This window comes from Saccopteryx bilineata, chromosome 6 (assembly GCF_036850765.1).
Source record: "Saccopteryx bilineata isolate mSacBil1 chromosome 6, mSacBil1_pri_phased_curated, whole genome shotgun sequence".
NCBI classification, from domain to species: Eukaryota; Metazoa; Chordata; class Mammalia; order Chiroptera; family Emballonuridae; genus Saccopteryx; species Saccopteryx bilineata.
In genome coordinates, this window is record NC_089495.1 from 28,587,208 (window position 1) to 28,612,967 (window position 25,760).

A 25,760-nucleotide genomic window follows, 5' to 3' on the forward strand; every position below is an offset into this window, starting at 1 on the left:
CAGTTGTCCATAGAACTGTGGGTTTATTTCTGAGTTCTCTGTTCTGTTCCATTGAACTATATGCCTGTTCTTATGCCAGTACCAGGCTGTTTTGAGTACAACGGCCTTGTAGTATAACTTGATATCAGGAAGTGTGATACCTCCCACTTTATTCTTCTTCTTTAAGATTGTTGAGGCTATTCGTGTTCTCTTTTGGTTCCATATAAAATTTTGGAATATGTGTTCTATATCTTTGAAGTATGTCATTGGTATTTTAATTGGTATTGCATTGAATTTATAGATTGCTTTGGGTAATATAGACATTTTAATGATGTTTATTCTTCCTAACCATGAGCACGGTATATGCTTCCACTTGTTTGTATCTTCCTTGATTTCTTTTATCAATGTTTTGTAATTTTCCGAGTACAAGTCTTTAGTCTCCTTGGTTAAGTTTACTCCTAGGTACTTTATTTTTTTGGTTGTAATTGTGAAGGGGATTGTTTCCTTAATTTCTCTTTCTGACTGTTCATTGTTGGTGTATAAAAATGCTTCTGATTTCTGAGTATTGATTTTATATCCTGCCACTTTGCTGAATTTATTTATCAGGTCCAGTAGTTTTTTGACTGAGACTTTAGGATTTTCTATATAAAATATCATATCATCTGCAAATAATGATAGTTTTACTTCTTCTTTTCCAACTTGAATGCCTTTTATTTCTTCTTCTTGTCTGATTGCTGTGGCTAGGACTTCCAGGACTATGTTAAATAATAGTGGTGAAAGGGGGCACCCCTGCCTTGTTCCTGATCTTAAGGGTATTGCTTTTAATTTTTGCCCATTGAGTATGATGTTGGCTGTGGGTTTCTCATAGATGGCTTTTATCATGTTGAGGTATGTTCCCTGTATTCCCACTTTGCTGAGAGTTTTGATCATGAATGGGTGCTGGATTTTATCAAATGCTTTTTCTGCATCTATTGAAATTATCATATGGTTTTCTCCTTCTTTTTGTTTATGTGATGAATCACATTGATTGATTTACGAATATTGTACCAGCCTTGCCTCCCAAGAATAAATCCCACTTGATCATGGTGTATGATTTTTTCCATACATTGTTGGATCCGGTTTGCTAATATTTTGTTGAGGATTTTAGCATCTATATTCATCAGAGATATTGGCCTATAATTTTCTTTCTTTGTGTTGTCTTTGCCTGGTTTTGGAATCAGAATTATGCTCGCCTCATAAAAGGAGCTTGGAAGTCTTCCTTCCTCTTGAATTTTTTGAAATAGTTTGAGAAAGATAGGAGTTAGTTCTTCTTTGAATATTTGGTAGAATTCCATTGTGAAGCCATCGGGCCCCGGACTTTTCTTTGTTGGGAGTTTTTTGATAACTGTTTCGATCTCCTTTGTTGTAATCGGTCTGTTTAGGTTTTCTGATCTTCCAGATTGATTTTTGGAAGATTGTATGTTTCAAGGAATTTTTCCATTTCATCTAGGTTGTCTAGTTTTTTGGCATACAGTTCTTCATAGTATTTTCTTACAATATTTTGTATTTCTGTTGTGTCAGTTGTTATTTCTCCTCTCTCATTTCTAATTTTATTTATTTGAGTCCTCTCTCTCTTTTTCTTGGTGAGTCTACTTAAAGGTTCATCAATCTTGTTTACCTTTTCAAAGAACCAGCTCCTAGTTTCATTGATCTTCTGTATTGTTTCTTTAGCCTCTATGTCATTTATTTCTGCTCTGATCTTTATTATTTCCTTCCTTCTACTACATTTGGGCTTTACTTGCTGTTCTTTTTCTAATTCTTTTAGATGCAGGGTTAAGTTGTTTATTTGAGTTTTTTCTAGCTTCTGAAAGTGTGCCTGTAGTGCTATGAACTTCCTTCTCAGCACTGCTTTCACTGTGTCCCATAAATTTTGAGTTGTTGTATGCTCATTGTCATTCGTTTCTAGGAATTTTTTTATTTATTCTTTGATCTCATTCTTAATCCATTCATTATTTAACACCCTGCTATTTAGTTTCCATGTGTTTGAGAATTTTTGAGCTTTTCTGCTGTGATTCATTTCTAGTTTCATGCCGTTGTGATCGAAGAAAGTGCTTGATATGATTTCAGTCTTCTTAAATTTGTTGAGAGCACTTTTGTGCCCTAACATGTGGTCTATCCTAGAGAATGTACCATGAGCACTTGAAAAGAATGTATATTCTGCTGCTTTAGGGTGAAAGGTTCTGAAGATATCTATTAAATTGAGTTGATCTAGTGTTTCCAATAAGTCTGCTGTTTCTTTGTTAATTTTCTTTCTTGAGGATCTATCTAGTGATGTTAGTGGGATATTGAAATCCCCTACTATTATAGTATTGCTGTTGATCTCGCCCTTTAAATCCATCAAAGTCTGTTTTATATATTTGGGTGCTCCTATATTAGGTGCATAGATATTTATAATAGTTATATCTTCCTGTTGGATTACTCCCTTTATCATTATGTAGTGGCCTTCTTTATCTCTTACTATATCCTTTGTTTTAAAGTCCAATTTGTCTGATATAAGTATTGCTACCCCAGCTTTTTTTTCATTTCCGTTTGCATGAAACGTTTTTTTCCATCCTTTTACCTTCAATCTATGTGTGTCTTTTGTTCTAAGGTGTGTCTCTTGTAGACAACATATGTATGGGTCCTGTTTTCTTATCCACGCAGCTACCCTATGTCTTTTGATTGGATCATTTAATCCATTTCCATTTAAGGTTATTATTGATATGTAGTTGTTTATTGCCATTTTCTTCTTTAAAGGTGTATTCCTTTTTTTTTTTTTCTGTATTCTTTTCCCACTTTGATCTGTTTACACCAGGCCCCTTAATATTTCCTGCAGCATTGGTTTGGTTGTAATGAATTCCTTGAGTTGTTTTTTGTCTGGGAAGCTTTTTATTTCTCCTTTGATTTTAAATGATAACCTTGCTGGATAAAGTAGTCTTGGTTGTAGGTTCTTGTTCTGCATTACTTTGAATATTTCTTGCCATTCCCTTCTGGCCTCAAGTGTTTCTATTGAGAAGTCAGATGTCATCCTTATGGGGGCTCCTTTGTAGGTGATAACTTTTTTTTCTCTTGCAGCTTTTAATATTTTCTCTTTATCGCTTAGCTTTGGTATTTTAATTATGATGTGTCTTGGTGTAGGTTTCTTTGGGTTTCTCTTTAATGGAGTCCTCTGTGCTTCTTGGATTTGTGAGAGTTTCTCTTGCATTAATTTAGGGAAGTTTTCAGCTATGATATGATTGAACAAAGTCTCTATCCCTTGTTCTTTTTCTTCTTCTTCAGGAACCCCTATGATGCGGATGTTATTTCTCTTCATGTTGTCACAGAGCTCTCTAAGAGTTTCCTCTGACTTTTTGAGTCTTTTTTCTCTTTTCTTCTCTGCTTTCATGCCTTCATTCCAGTTGTCCTCTAACTCGCTGATTCGATCCTCTGCTCTATCTATCCTGTTTTTAATTCCTTCCATTGTGGTCTTTATTTCTGATATTGTGTTTGTCATCTCCAACTGATTCTTTTTTATACTTGCTATTTCTTTATTTAGGTTTTCAAACTGCCCCTCCATTGTTGTTCTAAGATCCCTAAGCATCCTTACAATCATTATTTTGAACTCCGCATCTGGAAGTTTGATTATTTCCATATCACTCAGTTCATCTCTCGAAGGTGTCTTTTGTGGTTTCATTTGGATTGCACTCCTTTGTCTTCTCATCTTCTTTTTTTTGTTTTATTTGTAAAGTTGGTTGAGTCTAGGCTTGGTGTTGTCTGCCTCCAGTTTTCAGTTGTGTTATTTCTAGGTCTTCTTGGGTTGGTATCAGCTAATATTTTTAATCCACTTTCGGATTTGGGCAGCTTTGAAGTCTTGATTTGTTTGTTTTCTTAACAGGTGATAGTCTTGTTAACTGATCTCAGCAGGGGGCTTCCTTGAAACTGTAACCAGGAATGCTGTGGGTGTAATCTGAGACTCTGAAGGTCTCTTCCACCAACTCTCAATATAATTTTATTATGCAGGTAATCACCTAATGTTCCCTGATGGCCTTATTACAATATCACTACCTCCAAATGACCATCTCTGTGTCTACCTTCTTTAGCCATTGTTTTATTTGCTCTTTTATTTTTTGGTTTGAATATAATTGCTTGGCATTATATTTTAGATTTATCATTGGCTTATCCTCCAGAAGAAAAGCTTTAGTAGGGCCAAGGTTGTACACATTTTGTTCTCCTTGTATGGATGTCTGGCATATAGCAGATGTTCAAGAAATATTGATGTGTAGTGGATTATCTGGCCTGAAATGTGCAACTATTTTTCCCATCTTTTGAATCCAATAACATCTTTTCTTCCTTATTCAAACTAGTCATTTTTGCCCTTTCATAATATTTATCATTTTATTTTGTGTTTTAATCTGGGTACATATTAAAACTCAATCCAGACATCATCTCTTTGTGGAAATCTTACCTTATATCCATATTAATCAAAGGGTCTGTCTCTAAGGCTCTAAAATACACACTGAACCCTTATTAAAATTATCTGTGCATATGCCTCTCTCCCCAGTGCACTGTGAGCTCCTTGAGAGAAAAGATTATGCCATGGAAATTTTTATATCCAATTGTCTGGAAATACCAGATGCCCTATAAATGAATATTACACTGATCATCATTTCACTAGAATAGTTTGATCTGAAACATTAGAAGTTGGAATCTGTCATTTGAGGGTATACTGCCATCAGATGGCACTTTGATAGAAGTAGACATATACAATCTAAGTTTCCTCTAATTTTTTGTAATTGGTAAAACATTGTTCTTTTCTAGTTAATGTTGTTTAATTCAGATATAATTAATTTTTAAAACTTATTTGGAAGTACATATGTAATATTCCTTTGATAAAATCTGCCAGGAATGGAATCAACTGGAAAAGTATTTCTCCTTTCTCTTCTTTTTAAAAGTATGCAAATTCCATGTCAGTATGACCAGTTAAAGAAGAATTTTGTAATTCTTTCTGATTATAACAAGGATTTCTTGGTTAAGATTGCTTCAAATGCTCTAATCATGTTTGGATGAGGATACTATTAGCAATAATATATTAAAGGTCACTGGGGTGAGGCAGAAGAAAACTTCCACCATCTACCAAATTTCTCCTTTTTATGAGAACACCAATCACATTGGATCAGAGTTCATCCTATGACCTTTCCTTAACTAAATACATCTGTAAAGACCCTATTTCTAAACAAGATCACTCTTTGAAGTACTGCTACTTAGGACTTCAATGTATATTTTTGGGAAGACATAATTCAACACAAAATCATTGTAATGATAAATGTAACAAACTTCATCTAAAATGTGACATCACAAATATCACCACATCAAAAATGTAACTTAACAATAATGAATAAATGAAAAATACAAGAAATAAAAAAGAAACATTAAAAACACAAAGTTAATAGGAACTTTTAGTTCAGTTATCTCATATCAGGACATACTAAGTAGACAGAAAAAAAATAATCATCTAAAGAAGACCACAGTAACTTAATTAATAAGAATGATGATTGAAATGGTCAAACTCCACATGCTGAAAACAGAAATTAAATTTATAATTGTCTATGGACTATTTGTAAAAATTCATCATATATTAGGCCACAAGGAATCCCAACTATAAAACATACGAGGCCCTGGCCAGTTGGCTCAGCGGTAGAGCGTCGGCCTGGTGTGCGGGGGACCCAGGTTCGATTCCTGGCCAGGGCACACAGGAGAAGCGCCCATTTGCTTCTCCATCCCCCCCTCCTTCCTTTCTGTCTCTCTCTTCCCCTCCCACAGCCAAGGCTCCATTGGAGCAAAGATGGCCCGGGCGCTGGGGATGGCTCCTTGGCCTCTGCCCCAGGCGCTAGAGTGGCTCTGGTCACGGCAGAGCGACGCCCGGGAGGGGCAGAGCAACGCTCCCTGGTGGGCAGAACGTCGCCCCTGGTGGGCGTGCCGGGTGGATCCCGGTCGGGCACATGCGGGAGTCTGTCTGACTGTCTCTCCCCATTTCCAGCTTCAGAAAAAATACAAAAAAACAAAACAAAACAAAACAAACAAAAAAAAAACCATAAGAAGGACAGACAGACAACATTAACTAAACAGATTGTAATAAATAGATAAAAAATAATAAATAAATCCAGAATAAAAGAACCCAAAACAAAGACCTTACAGCTAAAATTAAAAAGAAAATCTTTCTTTAATGAGTCTTTACTCAGAAAAGTCAAAATAATAATTTTGATATATTTAAAGCATAAAAATAATGAAACCACAAAATATCATTTTCACCTAAAATATGAGAGTGGATCTAGATTAAATAAATAACAATAAAAACTTATTTTGATAAATAAAAAATAATTAAAACAAATGGATTAAGTATCAATCTCAAAAAGAGAAACAAAAACAATTAAATCTAAGCAGAATAAAGATAGTTAGAAATTAATGAATTATAAAACAACTGATTATTTGAAACAAAGAGTAAAATGGAGAAACCCATAGCTAGTCTAAACAAGGAAAAGAGGGGAAAGGCACAAAAGCATATGAAATAAGATATTAAAATGAGAATATATATAAGTACAGATGAAGAGAAATTTGAAAGATATGCTTGCAATTAAATTTGAAAACTGGGTGATTCCTTAGGACAATATAAATTACTAAGACTGACCATAAAAAAAGAAGAAGCTTAAACAGACCAAATATCTGGAAGAAATAAAGATGTTGTCAAAGACATACATACCATCACCCACCAGCACCCCTCCACCCCCCTCCTCTGGGAGTCCTAGATGATTTCAAGGTCTAGTTAAAAAATCTTCAATGAGTAGATTTCTCTAATGATAATTCAACACTGCCAGGACATAGAAAATAAAAGAAACACCCACTTTACATTTTCAATGAGGGCACCATATCTACATCAAAACTCTCAAAGATACCAAATTAAGAAACTCTATAGACTAATTAATGTCCTTAATACTTTGGGGGAGGATTCGTAGCCAATCACCCAGTGGAAGAAGAAGAAAAAAAGAAGGATGGGAGAGGAACAGGAGGAGGAGAGGAAGGTAAAAAAAAGAGAACAAGGAAAAGGAGGAGGAAAAGGAAAACAGAATATAAGGAACAGGAGGAAAATTCCAATAATCAAAGGGAAAAAAATACTATTTTCAAAACCAGATACCTTCTAGAGATCCTTCTAGAGATTAGAACATGACAAAGTAACAATCACCCTTGTTTTTCAAAGCCAAAGCACATTAAAAAACAAACAACAACAACAAAAATACAGTCACTAAGAGAATACAGTTTTGATGGTCCCTTTAACTGCTACATAGATGAAACTCCACCTTTGCTTTGAAAGAACACTTTTTCTTTTCCTCTTGGTTTGCACCATTCTCCTCTCACAATGGAGCATTTACTTCTCTTTGGGTCTCATTTTGCCTTGCTGAAAATTTATATATTTCATTAGTCTTATGATCTACATATATATATATATATGTATATATGCATATATATGCATAATTAATATGTCTTATTCTTAATTTCAGTATTCTGTTTTTTCCCCATTTTTGTTCAATTTCCTTTTTTCTCTTATCCAGTTAGTTTTGATGAATGATAATATATCACATACAACCCCACCACTTTAGGGTGAGAATTTTCTAATAAGTCTTTTTTGACACGAAATCTGCTTCTTTCTATATCATCCAAAGGTTCACCCCAAGTTTGGGGAAGAGGCAAGTCCTGAGTGTATTGGAAGAAATTCCCAAGTTGAGATTGGTCAGAGAGAGCTGGCTGTAGCCCCCATAGAAAGGATTAACAAGCAATAAACATGCTGCTCCATCTGGTAAAACTTGCCTTTAAATAGTAACATCCTTGAGCCACAGGTTATTTTTTTCACCCTGGCAGTGGTTCACTGTTTCTGGTGGGGTCCTGGGCTCCTTCTCAAACCTCTCCCTTCCCTCAATCACCAGAGGTAGCTGGCCAAGATGCTGCTATCTTGTGCACATCTTGTCCTATTGCCTCTTGATCACTCGCCCTGGCTGTAGAAAGCCTCCAGCAGCCCCTGCCACGGCTGCTCAGGCACCGCCATCTGTAGGTGCTGCTCTGTCACTCAGACATCATCCCCTTAAAGGAGAAAGCGGCCACACTGGTCTGCTAGTGGCACAGGGACCTAGTAGGAAGAGCCACTCTAGAGGATGGGTCCCAGGCTCACAGTTTTCAGTGCCGGATGGAATTGTGTTCAATAGTGGCCTGTTCCTTTGCAGAAGCAGCATGGTACTTGTCAAACTGCTTCGTTCCACAGCTTCCTGCGTCTGCCATGAAGGTCCCTGAGTGCTTTGTTTCCTCCCAAATGGTCATATTGGGTCTCCAAACATGATGAGCTGAAGTCTTCCCGAGGTATCGCTCAGTCAGCTCTGCCAAGGATTTGCGGTCACATTCCTTGTCAATCTAGGGTCCCTGTATTCAGGACCCTGGCCGCTGTGCTAGTCTGGCTGCTCAGCGTGAATGACGCAGGACTGCACTGAGCATGCCCCGTTCCAGGCCCCACCAGGCGTGCGCAGTCCTCCCGCAGCCAGCGATCTGGGCTGACCTAATCTTTCCAGTTTTTTTTTTGTTGAATTTTGATTTATAAAAAATTTAATCCTCAGAATACTTCATAGCTCATAGGCTTTAGCAAGTGATGATCTTATTTTTATTAATGCCTAATTCGTCTTTACATTGTTTTAAATTTTAATTTCATGTTTGATTCATAAACTGTTGAGAGGAATGTGGTCTGCTTTTATTTTCTTGAGGATAGAGTGGTTGCCTTTCTACTTTGGTAAAATATATGGACCAAGAGTATCACTGCCTTTATGACTTCTAATGTGTAGAATTTATGGGGAAATTGCTTGTTGCCTACTAGTACATGATCAATGTTTATTACTACTTAATGGACTTTTGAAAGAATATGCATAGTATTATCTGTTTGACACATATGCACTCTTAAGTATGTTATATATGCTTTCCATATCCTTAATTATTTGATGACTGATTGAAAGTTGCATGTTGCCTGACCTGTGGTGGCACAGTGGATAAAGCGTCGACCTGGAAATGCTGAGGTCGCCGGTTCGAGGCCCTGGGCTTGCCCGGTCAAGGCATATACGGGAGTTGATGCATCCAGCTCCTCCCCTCTTCTCTCTCTCCTTCTCTCTCTCCTCTCTAAAAATGAATAAATTAAAAAAAAGTAAAAAAAAAAAAAAAAAAAAGAAAGTTGCATGTCAAAATTTCCATTTATGATTTTACAGCTTTATCAAATATTTTTCATTTTCTACAGATATTTTATATTTTTAATAATTTAATAATTCACCAGCAGAATTATTCTCTTTATGGTGACCTGTTTTATTGATCTTTATGGTATTTAGATATTGAATTTGCTATATAATAGAATATCAAATATCAGTGGCTTATAAAATGGAGAATAGACTGATAGCTGTCAGAGGAGATGGGGGTTAGGTTTATTATAGGTGAAGGGATTAAGCAAAGAAAAAAAGCTTACAGACACAAACAACAGTGTGGGGATTGTAGGCAGGAAAGGGGGTGGGGAAGTTGAAGAGGGGTAGAGCGGGAATAGAAGGTAGACGTGTCTTGGGGTAATGGACACATAATGCAGTATATAAATGATGTATTATAGAATTGTGCACCTGAAACCTGTATAATTTTATTAACCTATGTCACCCCAATGAATTTAATTTAAAATTTTAAACACACACACACACATACACACACAAATGGATGTCTATTAGGAAAGAAAAAGGGAGAATGGGTACTGGATACACAAGGAAATTCCATCTCAGTCTAGCCTCCATATCTTACTAGAGAGGCAGAATCATATACTGTGAGAGACATGAGATCAAACATTGGCTCCTCCACTTCCTACTGTGTAATGTTGGGCAAGTTACTTTTTCTAAATCAGATTTAATTCTTATAATGTGAATAATCTCTTTTAAAGTATTGCAGTGAAAATTTATGGACAAAAGAAAGGAGAAAAAACTCACGGACACAGACAGCAGTGTGGTGATTGCTGGGGGGGGGGGGGGCGAGAGGAAGGTATCGGGGAAATAGTGATGGATAAAGACTTGACTAGGGGAAAATGAGCACACAATGTGGTGTACAAAGATGTATTGTAGAACTGGGCACCTATATAATCATATTAACCAGTGTCACCCCAATAAATTCAATTTAAAAAAAAGGAAATAATATGATAATGCGTGTAAATCATTCAGGGTATATAAGCACTAACCATTAGCTGATGTTTTCATTTTTGATTTGCTATATTTTATTACTGTTACTTATTTTCTTGCATTTTTGACTTGGATAATTCCATTCTTAATACAATAGTGTAGACATATTAGGCAAATCAAATTCAGAACAAACTTTCCTTTCTGTATTTTTCTGTCTCTCTGCACGTTTTATATCCATATCTTCTTTTAGCACAAGACCTTTGTCACACCATCCTCTTTCCTTCCAGAAATTGTTGAGCTAATCAGACATTTAGTTCTAGATTACTATTGTTTTTAGCATTATACACTTGTTAAAATTTTTTTCTTAGTTTTTGCTTTAGGGTAAAAATTGCATTATTTTTACCTTTCATTGGGCATCACTTTTATCTTTCTGGGTTATTTTCTTGAGTACTTGTCATATTCATTTGCAAGGAAAAGTTTGGGTAGTATACTCTCTGAATCCTTGAATATACAAAAATGGTTTTTATCTTGCTCTCACAAGTGAACAATTGGTTGAATGTAGAATTCTTGGCTTGCAATGCCATTTCCCAAAATCTTTGTATGAGTTGTTTTAGTGTCTCCTAACACGTAAGGCCAACTACTAAATACTAAGCTCTTAACTCTCTGCTCCAAATCCACCCTCTGTCCTCTGCTTTATGATGTGAGGCCAGGGCTCAGCAATTTGTGTCTCTTTTGTGAGCTCTCTTATGCTCCTCGTTAGGCTCTACTGACATGGGGTACAAGGCGAGGGGAAGGAAGCTGCTCCTTCTGTGTTCTACATCTGTATTTTTCAGCTTCGCTTATTCAATGGCTTTGCACTCCTGTACCAGTCAGTACTTGAAAAACTATTGAAAAAAGGATTTCTAGTGTTTTTCCTGCACGGCCAGAGCCAGGCTCACAGCAGCTCCTCAGAGGTACTATTACCGACCCAGCCAGGATCCCTCCTTTCAGGTCTGAGTTTCAACTCCCAAGAAAACCTCTTGTAACAGGCTTACTGTCGGTAATCCTGACCTCTTTTTGTTGATCTTTCAGTGTTAGGGCGCAGCTTCTTGCAGTTACAACATCTATGTTGCCCCCATATCCTGTTTTTGCCTTTCAAACTTTCCAGTACTATTTCACAGAGTTTTAGAATCTCACTAGGAACAGTAATTGCAATTTTAAAATGTTTAATTATGTAGTCTATGTTAACTCTTTCATTGGAGGTCATTTCATCTATTTTCTCTGCCTGAGCCTCCTGTTTTCTTACACTTCCCATATAACTGTCAATTTTCTATTGTCTGCTAATATTCGTAAGTGAAGATTTAGAGAATTCAGTGTCCCTGTTAACCGCATTGACTGCTGTTTGTATCTTGAAGACACTCATTACTATCCATCAACTAAGCAGGGGGATTTAAGCCCCATTGTGGAAATCAAAGCCTCAATTTACTGTGCATTTTCGTACACAGACAATTCTGGGGGATAATGCTGTGGCCAGCAACTGCAAACGAGGCTCTCTCTGGATTAGGTTTCAAATTCTTTGTTTTTCTGTGACTTCTTTCCATGGTGCTTCTGAGAAAACAAGCGTTGTGTGTTCTTCCACAGCAAATGCTTGGCTACAGAACACCTCCTCAGGTTCCTCTGGCTCTGGGGCTCTATCTTCGATCTATCTGTCAGGTAGACAGCTCTCTATCTTCACCAGATGGCCAGTGTTTCCAGGTTCTGCCCCTTCAATCCAAGAGGTCTTCTCAGAATCATCTCCCATTTCTACCTGACTCACTGAACAGTGTCCATAAGTTTTTGGGTCCCAGTACCCTCTTTTGGTTTGGTATTCGTTTTGCTGCTTGCTATATATTATTTCTGGATAATGTTCTTTAGGTTTGTGACATAAAGTTTGTGTTGTTTTCACTGTTAATCAAACTAATTTTTTTAAAATTTTTTTGTTAATTTAAATGACTTAGAGGATTGTAAACATACAGCCTGCCACCATTTTTCTGGAAGCCTGTCAATATATTATTTATATGTGAAGAATCACCTTTGAAATGTATTAAGAAAGAAAAAAGATTTATATGTAAATAAAAAATTTCATGAAAACTATGTTTTAGTAATTATCAATATGTTGATATATATATCTTCACTCCTAACATTTTTCCTGAGTTTAGCAATATATCAACAATTAATATAGATATTAAAATAGATGCCAATAACTCCCATGTTTTAAATAAGCTGCAACACTGCTATTTATAAAGTGGTCAGAAGAAACCCAGTCGAAGATTTTAGCATATCATATTATCCAATCACATGTAAATTAAGGTCCTTGGGAAATAGAAAAGGATTTTTGGAACAAGTTCTGTTGTGTCAGAGGTGTGGGAGTATACCTTCTCATGTCAAGCCTAAAGAAGGAAGCTTATGAGAACCACTCAGAAATTTCAATTTGTATCTCTTGGAACTTTGGGGACACAATGAACTGACATGTGGCTCATCTGTGATAAGGGACAGTCCAGCTAGCTGCTCTGTGCCAGAGAAGTTGCCACACTGAAGGTAATCTTTCCTTCTAGTGTTGGCTGGGGCAAAGAATGCTTGAGCTGGTCCATGGACCATATGCATGTCCCATGTGAAAGTTTCTCTTACCCACTCAAGAAGGAACCTGTAGGGTAAGGATTCCAGCAGGATGTGGGCATGTGAGGGGTACTGAAAAAAGATTTGACACCTGACCAGGTGGTGGCGCAGTGGATAGAGCATCGGACTGGGATGCAGAGGACCCAGGTTCGAGACCCCGAGGTCGCCAACATGAGCATGGGCTTATCTGGTTTGAGCAAAAGCTCACCAGCTTGGACCCAAGTTTGCTGGCTCGAGCAAGGAGTTAGTCTGCTGAAGGCCCGTGGTCAAGGCACGTATGAGAAAGCAATCAGTGAACAATTAAGGTCTTGCGATGAAAAACTAATGATTGATGCTTCTCATCTCTCTCCATTCCTGTCTGTCCCTGTCTATCCCTCTCTCTGACTCAGTCTCTGTCCCTGAAAAAAAAAAAAAAGATTTGTGAGCAACCAGTGAGAGGATACGCTTACACTAGTTCTCAGGAACCTCAATGGCACACATAACATTTAATTATTATCAAGACTGCAAATCTTCTGCCGCCTCCCTTGCATTTCTGATCCCCTTTACTTCGTTCTCCTTTATTTTCCTGACATGTGTCTTCTAACACACCACAGCAGTTAAGCTCCATATAGGTCGGGATCTTTGTTTTGGTTGTTCCCAGATATATCCCAAACACCAGAATAATACTTCGGTCATAGTAGGTACTAAAGAAATAGTTCTTGAATGACTTGTATCAGGTTCTCCAAAAAGCAATGAAAGAACTCATGAAAGTAAACATCAGACATCTCCCATGCTCAGAGAGTCCCAGGGTGAGAACATAGTGATCTAAGACCAGTCAAATTCAATATTTCCAGCTCTGACCTTCCCTTTCTGTTCTCTCCCCCACACTGACCTACAATTCTGCAGAGGCTGTAGATAGCCTAGTCACTGGGCAATTAGGAATAAAAACTCTAAAAATAGTTAACAGAGAAGAACTTACTTCTTTTTCAGTACAGGTAACCTGCCTCAGAAATACCTGAGCTGAAAGAGTATAAAGTTTTAATTATAAATAACTTCATTTTTATTAGTAGTATTATTAAAATGACACTAGACTGAACATATCAAAGAAACAAATGGTTTGTAAACTAGAAATAACTGGAGGAATATTCAGTTACCTAAAGTTGATCTGAAAAGTCAAGGGGGTTGTGAAAGATTTCATCCAAATGCATTGAGGGTTTTGGTTGGATAACTTTCTAATTATATTCTACAAGCTCTATTTATTTTATAGACCAGATGCATTAACAGATTAAAAGTGCTCTTTCCCCCCCCCTCACTGTAGCACTTTCCCTCCTGTCAAAATTCTGACCATCTTTTAGATGGACATGTTTGGGACTGTTTTCTTCTATGATATCACAGGCAATTCAACTCCGAAGTCCATATCCAGTAGTCTTCATTTTCTAGCATGTAATAAAGTACATAACTTACTTTGAACACTTGGTAAATGTTTGATAAGTGAGTGAATAAGTGATAGGACTTCTCTTGAGATTAGGAAACTTTAGGAGCAGCAGGAAGGACAAAATATTATGAAGTGTGTGAGAGTTAAAAATAAGTTAGTAAAATGGGTGAGTACATGTTTACTGAATACCCAGTAAAAATCCAATCAATTTTTCTTGAAAGAATAAATAAAAAATGAATGCATGAATACTAACATCAATGAATTATGAAAAAAATGGCTACACATATATAAGCAAGGTGAAAAGAAAATACAGTCTTGTTGATTTGTTTATTCATCTATGTTCATATTAATAAAATAGATTTGTTCACTTGTCTTTTTCTTTTCCAGGGGATTCTTGTCTTTGTACTAAGCATTGGGTCTCTTATAATCTATTTTATCAACTCTTCTGAGTAAGTAAATTTCCTAGTCATGTTTGTCTGCTATATCATTAGCTTGTCAGCTCATTTGGAATTTTCTGTCAAAATAAATGGTTAATATACTTTCTAACATATTCACATGCACAAGTTCATAAAAATGGACAAATGTTTGTTTCCCTCTAGGAAACAGTAAAACCAACTCTCTCTCTTGCATTCTGCCGTGCTGCACTGCCAGGGTTCAGGTGCTGTGCATGCTATCTACTCTACCTTTTTTTTTTTTTTTTTTTTGTATTTTTCTGAAGCTGGAAACGGGGAGAGACAGTCAGACAAACTCCCGCATGCGCCCGACCGGGATCCACCCGGCACGCCCACCAGGGGTGGCGCTCTGCCCACCAGGGGGCAATGCTCTGCCCCTCCGGGGTGTCGCTCTGCCGTGACCAGAGCCACTCTAGCGCCTGGGGCAGAGGCCAAGGAGCCATCCCCAGCGCCCGGGCCATCTTTGCTCCAATGGAGCCTTGGCTGTGGGAGGGGAAGAGAGAGACAGAGAGGAAGGGGGGGGGGGGGTGGAGAAGCAAATGGGCGCTTCTCCTGTGTGCCCTGGCCGGGAATCGAACCCGGGTCCCCCGCACGCCAGGCCGATGCTCTACCGCTGAGCCAACCGGCCAGGGCCCATACTATCTACTCTAGTCTGGGGCCGCCTGCCTCCCGCTGTCCTCTGCGCTGCTGGGCCACTTCTGAAGGCTTTCTATGCCTTTGAATTCTTTAGATATTGAAACAGAAGTTCTCTGGTCATTTCAGGGTTTCTCACAGGTTTCAAATAACTTTGGGTAGACTTGAGAAAGGAAAATGATAGATTTCACCTGGGATACAGGAGCAAATTGCTGTCTGCTCTTTTTTTAAAAGGAATTTCCTTCTTTTATGCCAAAGTGAGGATGGTTTCTTGAACAGACCTAATCTAATCTTAACCCCCTGATCCTCTGGGAATTACTCTGGATTTCCAGCAGGAGTAAAATTGAGATTTCAAGGCCACAAAATCCAAACGACTTTAGAGACCCTATGGAAGCTAGTAGTCTTTGTTCTGTGAATTCATGCTGATCTCTAAGGAATTTTTGTTTTTAATTTGGCTTGGATCAGTTTATTTGACTTCTAGCTCTATATCAGAAGGGTAGAGAAGCCTAAATTTCCTGGCTTGGTAGATGATCATGCAAACCAAGAAAAGAGATTATCTCTAGACCTCTGAATCCCACTGGTAAAACAGAAATAGAAGCAATAAACTCTATGAAAGGAAGAACAGGTAATTTTCCTATTATTTTCTACTCCGTGCACAATCTAGCAGTATTATTCATGCTTACTTCCACTCCCAAAAGAAAACAAATTTCCTTGAGATATGAATTTAAGTGTCTGTATTGACCATTCATGGTGAATAAATAAAAAATGCCTACCCTTTCTTTTTATTTGGCCCCATATAGACACAGCTTTTCAACTGTCCATCCTTCTAAGTACCCTTTGTTTCTTTCATAGCCCTGTTGGAAGCTGTTCTTCCTATGAAGACAATACCATCCCAATTGATTTGACTTTCAATGCTTTCTTTACTTTCTATTTTGGTTTGAGAGTAAGTACCTATTGAAACCGAGAGTAAACAGACAAACACAACAAGCACAGCACTCAAAGTTCTGTGTGTGCCTTGGTTATATAATCGGCCTATGTTTTCAGGTTCTAAGGTTAGAGGGGCCATAAACTAAATTGTTAAATATATAGTAAGACATAACTCTCTCGCGCCTGCATCTGAAGCTGTAAACCAGGCCAAAAATTCCAGCACAAATGAAAATGTTTTCATTTTAAAATATCATCATCCTGTCACACTGCCCTCTGTATTGGTTTCCTAGCTGCCGTTGAGAAACCCTTAGTAATAATCACAAGCTAGCAGAACCTGAATAACAAGCCTCTGAAAATGTCATGGGCTTCATTGATGGTATATGTGCCATGTAACTTTATAAAATGCTTTTATATCTTTGTTTCACTCATATATTAAATAGTCCTCTCATTCTACAAGACCCATCTTAGATCTAGATTTCAGTATATTTATCCATCTCATATGTATATGTGTATATGTATATATACTCTTACCACACTGACCATCAAAATCTTTTTAAATACAGCAAACTCTCCCTCTGGGAATGCTTGCTTTCTTTATATAAATAAGGAAGCTCATAAACACAGGCCTTGGCCATCCAAACTTCTAGAACAGCTTTTCCATTGAAGACACCCTATCATGTTTCCTCATTGCTCACAAATAGAGGATTTTAGCTTTATAATTATAAAATGTTAGGAGCAGCAGAAAGGTCAGAGTGTGAGAGTTAAGTGAAAGAGTTAAGATCTAGTAAGCAAAATGGGTTCATGTTTATTTATTGAACACCTAATAAAGGTACAGTCTTTATAGCTACATAAATATATGTGTATCTATAAATATATATATAAATACATATCACATACATAGCAATATAAGTATATATGTATGTGTTTATATGTATATGTATATAATAGAGTTAGATCAAAGCTCCAATTGATGAATGGAATATAGCTAAATAAAGCCACTTTAATGTTCCCTTTAAAATTCTTGAGGGTAACAGAATTTGGGGTCTTCTGTTTCCATTTCATAGTTTTTGGCAGCTAGTGACAAGATCCGGTTCTGGTTGGAGATGAATTCAATTGTGGACATCTTTACCATTCCACCAACCTTTATTTCTTGTTATTTGAAGAGTAATTGGCTAGGTAAGTACATTGTGGGAGTCAGAAGCAATCTCTAAAATAAACCTCAACATTCATTCATAAGTATCTTTCATTTTTCTTTAATAGTTCAGTGCCATTAAAAAAAAATTCCTCACTGTACTTGGATGGCCTTGTAATATATTTTCAGAACCCATTTTTTTAAGCTCATTTCCTAAGCAATGTGATGTACCTGATGCATAGTAGGTGTCGATGTTTGTTTTTGTTAATGGACTGGCCCATCCACAACTTGAGAGGCGAGGCCCCACATCCCAACCCCCTGTAGCCTCTTTGCCCTGGGATCCCAAAAAGACTGGAAGAGATGAGAAGTCTCCCTTGGTTTTTGAAAGTGGCAAGTCATCATATCCAGACATGCTATGATATGTTAGAGATTTATTTAATTACTTAGTCTTTAAGATAGATGTATTGACAGTGAATGACAGTGATGTGGCTTTTTACCAATTTTATGTAATTTTATATTATTATCTATAAAAGCTTTTGCTATCATTATCATGCTACATAAAATAAAACATCATAGAAACAGTAAAAAACATAAAGACATTGTATAGTCAGAAGTTTAAGTGGTTTATGGATAATTAGCTTTTTATTCTAAAGAAGAATTAAGTAGAGTAAGAAGTGAGTAGTGCTTATTATATGCTTTATATTAGCCAAGCAACCCCCTGAGGTAGATGCTATTATAATTCCCATTTTGCAGTTGAGGAGCGAGAGAAGTGGAGGGCTTTGCTTTAGATTATAACAGCTGTTAGGTGTCAGGGCTAGAATTTAAACTAGAGCTCACATTCTTCAACCCAGGACATTATAGTGTATCATATTGACGCATTTCAGGGGGAGAAAGATTGTAGTCCCTCCCAGTCGTGTTATAATTCAGATCATTCTCTGGAGTAACCTCTTGTTTGGCAGCTTTCTCCTTTCTGTTGGCTTTCTAGGTTTAAGGTTCTTAAGAGCATTGCGGCTGCTAGAACTCCCTCAAATCTTGCAAATTCTGAGAGCCATCAAGAGCAGGTAAACGCCCTTCCTCTAATATTGCTTACATAGTGTTTTGGGTTAAATCAAAATGTTAACTGACCCTTCAATTCAACTCATGTCTCGTCAGAATTCCAGTGCAAAAATCACAAAATCCTGTAGCTCCCAAGATATTATTCACTCACTTTCTCCCACTGGCTTAACATTACACACTGGCTGAAAAGTTTGCAATCATTTTGAAAATTTTGTTTCTTTAGAGCTAGAATTTGTAAGTCCATTTAGGCTTTAATTCCCTTATACCACCACCCTAACAAAAAGTCAAAACAATTCAGAGGCCTTAGTTCTTTTTATCATTTTTAAGGTGTTATTTATTCATTTTACAGAGAGAGGAGGGTGGGAAAGTGGGAAATACCAACTCCTTGTTGCTTTACTTTGGTTGTTCACTCATTGCTTATTGTACATGCCTTGACCGAGCAAGCCCGGGGTTTCAAACTGGCGACCTCAGCACTCTAGGTAGATGCTCTATGCACTGCGCCAACACAGGCCAAGCCAGAGGCCTTGGTTCTACACATCTGCTATTATGAATCAAGTCTTTCCTGGCTAGAAATGTGAGACAACTTCACAATTTCTCTGAGTATGCAAGCCACCTAGTAGCCACAGTACACTATTGCTTACAGAAATGGAGCCACCCAAATGTACTCCCCCCCCCAAATTCAAATATTTCTAAAGTTTTAAGCAATTTGGTCTTACTCACTCAAAATCTCTGTGCCTGTACATTCTCACTAGGAGCATTAAATGTTATAGGCCAGGCAGATTTCACTGCTAAAAGTGTATGCATGATGGAGAAGTCAGAATCATAAAAGGCTGTTCTTGTATGACAGGTAGCTCTCTGCCTGAAGACCCCAGAGATTTCAGCTAAACACTAGGGCTTTGTTTAGGAGACAAGAGCCTGTCTGATCTTCTTTACTCAAAGACCCTGGTATAAATTTAACAACATGAAACTACATTTCTGTGACCTACTCAGAATTTCATTTTGCAGGCTCACCCTGGGGTCCCAGTTCACTGCCATTTGTACACTTACTTTAGACAATGTAACTCTTTAACTTGCTTTATGATGATATACATATGATATGCTTTTTGAAGCAGTGTAATAGTAGGCTGGTGGCTATCATATCAAAATCTCAACCTTTTGAACAAGTGTGTATGGCTGGGTAGGTTTTAGAGTTGTGCATCTTCAACTCTACTGTGTATATGAATTAAGCAGATGATTTTGTAACAGTGCAGATCTGTAGGTTGGGGCGGGGCCTAGGATTCTGCATTTCTAGTACACTCCCAGGTAAGCGTATCATTGCTTTAGGTCTGTGAACCATACTTTAAGCAGCAAGATTTTAGAGAATCAGTTATGTGTGTTGTTCTGGAACCTGTGATAACCCAACAACTCTTTGTCTGTCGGTTTTCTAGTAATTCAGTGAAGCTTTCTAAACTGGTATCGATAGTTCTCAGTACCTGGTTCACGGCTGCGGGATTCATTCACCTGGTGAGCATCTCCTCAAACTCTCTCATGTTGCCAGTCAGCATGAATGTCTTTTCTCTTAAAAAATGTAGGTAATCCTCTGAACTGTCTCCATCACTGTAACTACTGTGAGCTTTATGTTTTTCCTTCCCATTTCAGGGGTTTCTCCACCGCCATATTTATGACAAATATGTATCTCCTACACTCCAGGTATCTCTATTCCTTCCTGCAACTTTCAAAATGTATACTCAGCAAAGGATCTAATAAAGCTTACCCTTGGAAGGTATAAACAATAGGTGAAATTTATCACTGTCATTTTATAAGGGTTCCAGTATTTTAAAAAAGATTAAAAAGTCAAATAAAAGCAACAAATGAGAGAATTTCCTACTTATAAAAGCTAGAGAACTGTGGGGGAGGTTTTGCTGAATTGAAAAGGGAGGCTTTGTGGATTACTTGATTCTCCTGAAATTAATCTGTATACATAGAAGCCTCCTTTGCCTATAGGAAAAGTTAGATTTTAGCTTTCTTAATCAGCAATATAATAAAGGGATTTTAACAGTAAGAAAGAAATTCCTAGACTTTATTGCTCTGGGAGAGTTGAGGAACAGTCATTAATAGTGCAGAAATTGAAGTAGGATGTTAAAAGCCTGTACAGGCCTTTCAGATAAACAAAGCAAAACTGAAAATATAGCAGAATTTGTTTTCATGTGGATCCGTCTATCAGAATTAATTAAACCAGTAACAAGAAAAAAGAATAATGTCAAGCATCAAATGGAATTTTTCATAGGAACCTTCAAGAAATCTGAGATCAACCATATCCTTTCTCAGTACTCGAGCAAGTAGGAGAGAGATTTTCCTGAAACAAAGTGTCACAGCAGTAAAGGCAGGTCCCTGGATCTAGAAGATTGGTCCTAAGGGCATGAGCCTGTCAGGGGAAAGAGCAATCATCAGTATCTCTGAAGAGACATGTTGGCTATCACAGAATGGTAGGGAAGAGAATGCTAAAGGAGAAATCATGGTAACAGTACTTTTTGCCTTCAACAGTAATTCCAGGGAATGGTTCTCAGTTCAAACGTGGACTAAAGGCATATTTTATTTGACCTAATTATGTTTGTATTTTATTTTTTTATTGCTTTCCAACTTTAATAGGTAACACATAAAAACCCAGATTTCTAGATTTTTAGGTAAAACACAAGGTTCTAGCAACTCATTCTACCAAAGCCACCAATAGTCTTAGTTGAAGACTAGCTGCTGTCTATAAATCACACGTGGGCCTGAGTTGGACATGGTCTCTGCCTGGCTTATTTGAATCATTGAAGTTTTCTGCTTGACCCATCTAAGCATGTGAATATTTATCCTTGTTGGGTATCTAGTCACCCAAGCAAGTAGACTTCCAGCAAAGATGCATGTAGAGAAAGCGAGAAAAGCAACCAGATGGCTTGTGATTTCAAGTGATGCACTGTAAGTCACACCAACATCTGGAATGTTAAATCTTAGAAGAGCTATTTGTATTCCAGAGCAAAAAAAGAAAGTAGCAGATTTTGTTGAAAGGACATTTGAAATGACAAAACAAAGTAAAAGCGGTGATTGTCACAACTTGCCATCTTCCCATACTCACAGCTAAAAGTGATACCATTCAAAGGCATTAACCAGAAAGGAATCAGTTTGGTGCCTATCCTTAAATTCTGCCCAAAATAACAAGAGGGTATGATGGAGAGCAGACATTAGCTTAACAACAGTTATGTAATAGAACAGTTATAAAAAACAACAATTACAGGGTAATGTACCCAGGGAAACAAAAGAAAATTTAAGAAAAAGCCCCTTATATTTGAGAAAAGGTACAAATAAAGGGCTTCAAACACTAAAAATGATAATTAAATAAAATATATAACATTTAAAATAAAACAATACTAAACAGTAGCAGGAGTTGAAAATGGGTTGAAAGATATCAAGAGGAGAAGAAAAAAGTAATATAGAATAGAAACCACACTGGGGGAACCTAACTGTAAGCAATGTGGCAAAAACATGCTCAGGATGGGGTGGGCGGGACTGAGGCAAAAACACTGACATGGAAAGAACAAAGATACTCAAGTGATTGTTGAGGAGAAACATGGAAGATGGGCAATGTTGATTCAGCATACTATTAAATTAGTGTTTTGAGGAAAAAGACACAACAAATAGTACCAGAAAAAATGTTTAAAGGGCATACTGAATCCAGAAAAAAACAAAGCCCTAAATTATTTACTCTGACCGTATTTTAGAGCAGTTTCCGGCGTTTGAAGATAAGGAGAGTCTCCAAACAATACAAAGCAAAGGGGGAAAGAAATCGAACTAGGCTCAGATTTCTTTGCAACGTCAATCAATACAGGAAGATGGTAGAGCAGTGTCTGCAAAGCTGGTATGAAAGAAAGGGTAATCCATCTTGTCATTTTAAACATGAAAGAGAAACTAGCGACTATGAGCCGCTTTAAGAAAAATGTGTCTTGATAATGAAATGAGCCACAGAGGAGATGAATCAGAACTCAAGAACTCAAGAATGAAGAAAACGTGATAAAAATGAGTGGTAGTAATTGTTGAATAACTTTAAAATAGAACTAAGACATAACTAAGGGAATTATGGTTAAGGACCGTATTACACATATACAATGTAAAAATGATGTAACTAATACAAACGATGGGAAGGTAAGAGATGAGAGAGTGTCTTTATATCCTCCTCATCCATAGCATGTCTAATCTAAAATTGAAACACAATATTTAAAAGCATAAAAATTCAGTTACTTTGACTAGGAAGTTAAAAATAGATAATTTAGTATCTTAACATTGGTCCATAATCCTTTATCTTAAGCTTAACTTCCCATCTGGGACTGACAAGTCAGTGGTTAAGAGGAAGAGCAGACTGGACAAACTGACCAGCAGAAGGCTGCCAAGCTAGGGGTGGGGAGGCGTTTGAAACACTAAAGAGCAGACTGGACAAACTGACCAGCAGAAGGCTGCCATGCTAGGGGGGTGGGGAAGGGTTTGAAACACTAAAGAGCAGACTGGACAAACTGACCAGCAGAAGGCTGCCAAGCTAGGGGGGTGGGGAAGGGTTTGAAACACTAAAGAGCAGACTGGACAAACTGACCAGCAGAAGGCTGCCAAGCTAGGGGGGTGGGGAAGGGTTTGAAACACTAAAGAGCAGACTGGACAAACTGACCAGCAGAAGGCTGCCAAGCTAGGGGGGTGGGGAAGGGTTTGAAACACTAAAGAGCAGACTGGACAAACTGACCAGCAGAAGGCTGCCATGCTAGGGGGGTGGGGAGGCGTTTGAAACACTAAAGAGCAGACTGGACAAACTGACCAGCAGAAGGCTGCCAAGCTAGGGGGGTGGGGAAGGGTTTGAAACACTAAAGAGCAGACTGGACAAACTGACCAGCAGAAGGCTGCCATGCTAGGGGGGTGGGGAAGGGTTTGAAACACTAAAGAGCAGAGTGGACAAACTGACCAGCAGAAGGCTGCCAAGCTAGGGGGTGGGGAAGGGTTTGAAACACTAAAGAGCAGACTGGACAAACTGACTAGCAGAAGGCTGCCAAGCTAGGGGGTGGGGAGGCGTTTGAAACACTAAAGTAATACTTCCAAAGAGATTGAGCTACACTTGAAAGGGTTATTTAAATTATTGTGAGGATTTTCAGGTTGAAACAGATTTAGTTTTAGCTTGTACAACAGGTTATACAAAGATATGATTAGAACCATGTGTTAAAATGTTATTAAAAGACACTGTAAGGTTTTACCTTAAAGGGAACTGTCTCAAATAACTCTTGTAATTCCTGAGTGGGATATAGACAGGGTGGGCAAAAGTAAGTTTACAGTTGTTCATATGGAAAGCAATATAATAATTAATAAGTAGTACAAGAATATACTCTCTGTATTAACTGCTCACAACTGTAATTCTACTTTTGCCCATGTATACACACATATACACATATATACACATATGCATATATATACACACATAAATCTGCATGATTTAAAGTTGGTTTTCTTATAGTATGATAGTCTCAGAAAATAGTGAAGACTCAGAAGTCAATAGCAACAGATTCATATACTTTTGAACATAATCCAGTCCAGCCATGGCAATTGACATATACTTTTTTTTTCTTTTGGAGTGGAATATTATAGGAGGCCATTCTTATAACCTACTCATCAAACTTCAGAAAGTGTGAGCATTGTGTGTAGGGGGAAAACAGAGGAAATATTTTTCAGAGTGGTTTGAATTCTCGAGAATTAATCACTAGAGATTTTTGTGGGGAGTGGGGGAATACTCTGGGAAATTTGTTTGCTTTTCCTCAGACACTTGCTTTTCTGAGTTTAAGCTCACTGAAATGAAGTACTCATTTGAGTGCTTCTTTCTTTAATGATAAGTAATCCTGATTTTGTGAAAAAGGAGAATGAATAGTAATTGCTCAACCCGAGAGCCTCTGGTGTCCATGATGGTTCCAGGGTGCTGTCATGTGCCCACGTGGAAAGGAGAGACGGGGCAGCAAGTTTCACTATGAGACATTCTAAATGGGGCTCTAAAGGGGCTCAAGCCAAGTGCCCCTTCAGGTTTCAGCAGTAATCACAATGAAAGAAAACAAGAGTTCATAATCACTACCCATAATTTGCCAACCCTTCACAGCAGTCTATAAATCATTTAATATTTCATTTGCATTGAATTAAGTGATTTGGCTTATTCTTTATAAACTTTCCTAGTTATTCCATTCAGAGACCTTTCCTGAGTCTTTTTTCTCTTTGTACCAGGTGGAAAATTCTGGTGATCCCTGGCTCAAAGGTAGAAATTCACAGAATATATCATATTTTGATTCCATTTACCTGGTCATGGCGACAACCTCAACTGTTGGCTTCGGAGACGTGGTAGCCAGGACATCCCTAGGACGGACCTTCATCATGGTTTTCACCCTGGGGAGTTTGGTGAAGAATATTTTTTTATATATCTTTTGAATATAGCTACATAAATGAGAAGCATTTGGTTAATGATGAGAAATAAAGCAATATAGGTTTGAGAGTGAATGTGACATTATTCAGGTGTCAAATGAAAATGAAAAGATATATGGATCCCAAGTTTTCCCAAACTGTATCTCCTGGAGCACATGATGTTAAGGCTTGCTTGCCAGAGATGAGGATGGTTGACAACAGAGAGCAGACTTTCTTCACCATCCTCTACACTGATTTGGGCAACCCTATCTTCCTTCATCTCTTGCCCATCAGATTAAAGTCTGTCTTCCAAAGAGGAAGCGCATTTGAGATCTGATCTGAAGAAAGTTTTGTTCTCTCCAGCTCAAATGAGTAAGCTCTCTAAACCAGCACTCTACTTCAGATAAGGGAACATCTGTGCATGGTTCAGGAGTGTGTGTAAAGGACAATAGAAGCCTATTTTTCTTTTAGTTTCTAATTTCAATTCTGTAAAAGCCACACCAGAGTTCTCTACTTCTTGGTGTTCTGCTGTCCACATTGCCACACTGCCTCATTTTATTTTGCCTTAATTCTGCTCTGTCCCAAATGCTTTTTTCCCTATGGCCCCAAACAGCAGCAAGTCAAAGATTCAGAAGGGCACTCAGTAGTGATAAGGGAACAAAATGGGAAGGGAGATTGACTTTCTGCTTGTTTCTATCATTTTGAATGCTGGAAAGTATTTTATTCTGTTTTACCTCAATGCAATGGCTGAAGTAAGAAAGAAAAAGGATGTCTCTTTAAAAATATAGTTCACAGTGAAGCTCCTCATAGATGAAAGATTTGTGTACCTTCTTTCTCCTTTATAATCTCAGAGTTTTGGCTTATCTTTTAAAATAATG

At 37.7% G+C, this 25,760-nt stretch overlaps 1 protein-coding gene across 1 annotated transcript in view; it reads left to right on the top strand.

Moving 5' to 3' along the window:
- KCNU1 (potassium calcium-activated channel subfamily U member 1) overlaps nt 1–25,760 on the top strand; it is a 141,643-nt gene that overhangs the window by 13,034 nt on the left and 102,849 nt on the right. Inside the window, exons 3-8 of the mRNA XM_066237500.1 lie at nt 14,638–14,699; nt 16,188–16,278; nt 17,327–17,438; nt 18,380–18,455; nt 19,878–19,953; nt 24,709–24,879. Coding sequence (XP_066093597.1) covers nt 14,638–14,699; nt 16,188–16,278; nt 17,327–17,438; nt 18,380–18,455; nt 19,878–19,953; nt 24,709–24,879 — 588 coding nt within the window. The remainder of the gene's footprint in view (nt 1–14,637; nt 14,700–16,187; nt 16,279–17,326; nt 17,439–18,379; nt 18,456–19,877; nt 19,954–24,708; nt 24,880–25,760) is intronic.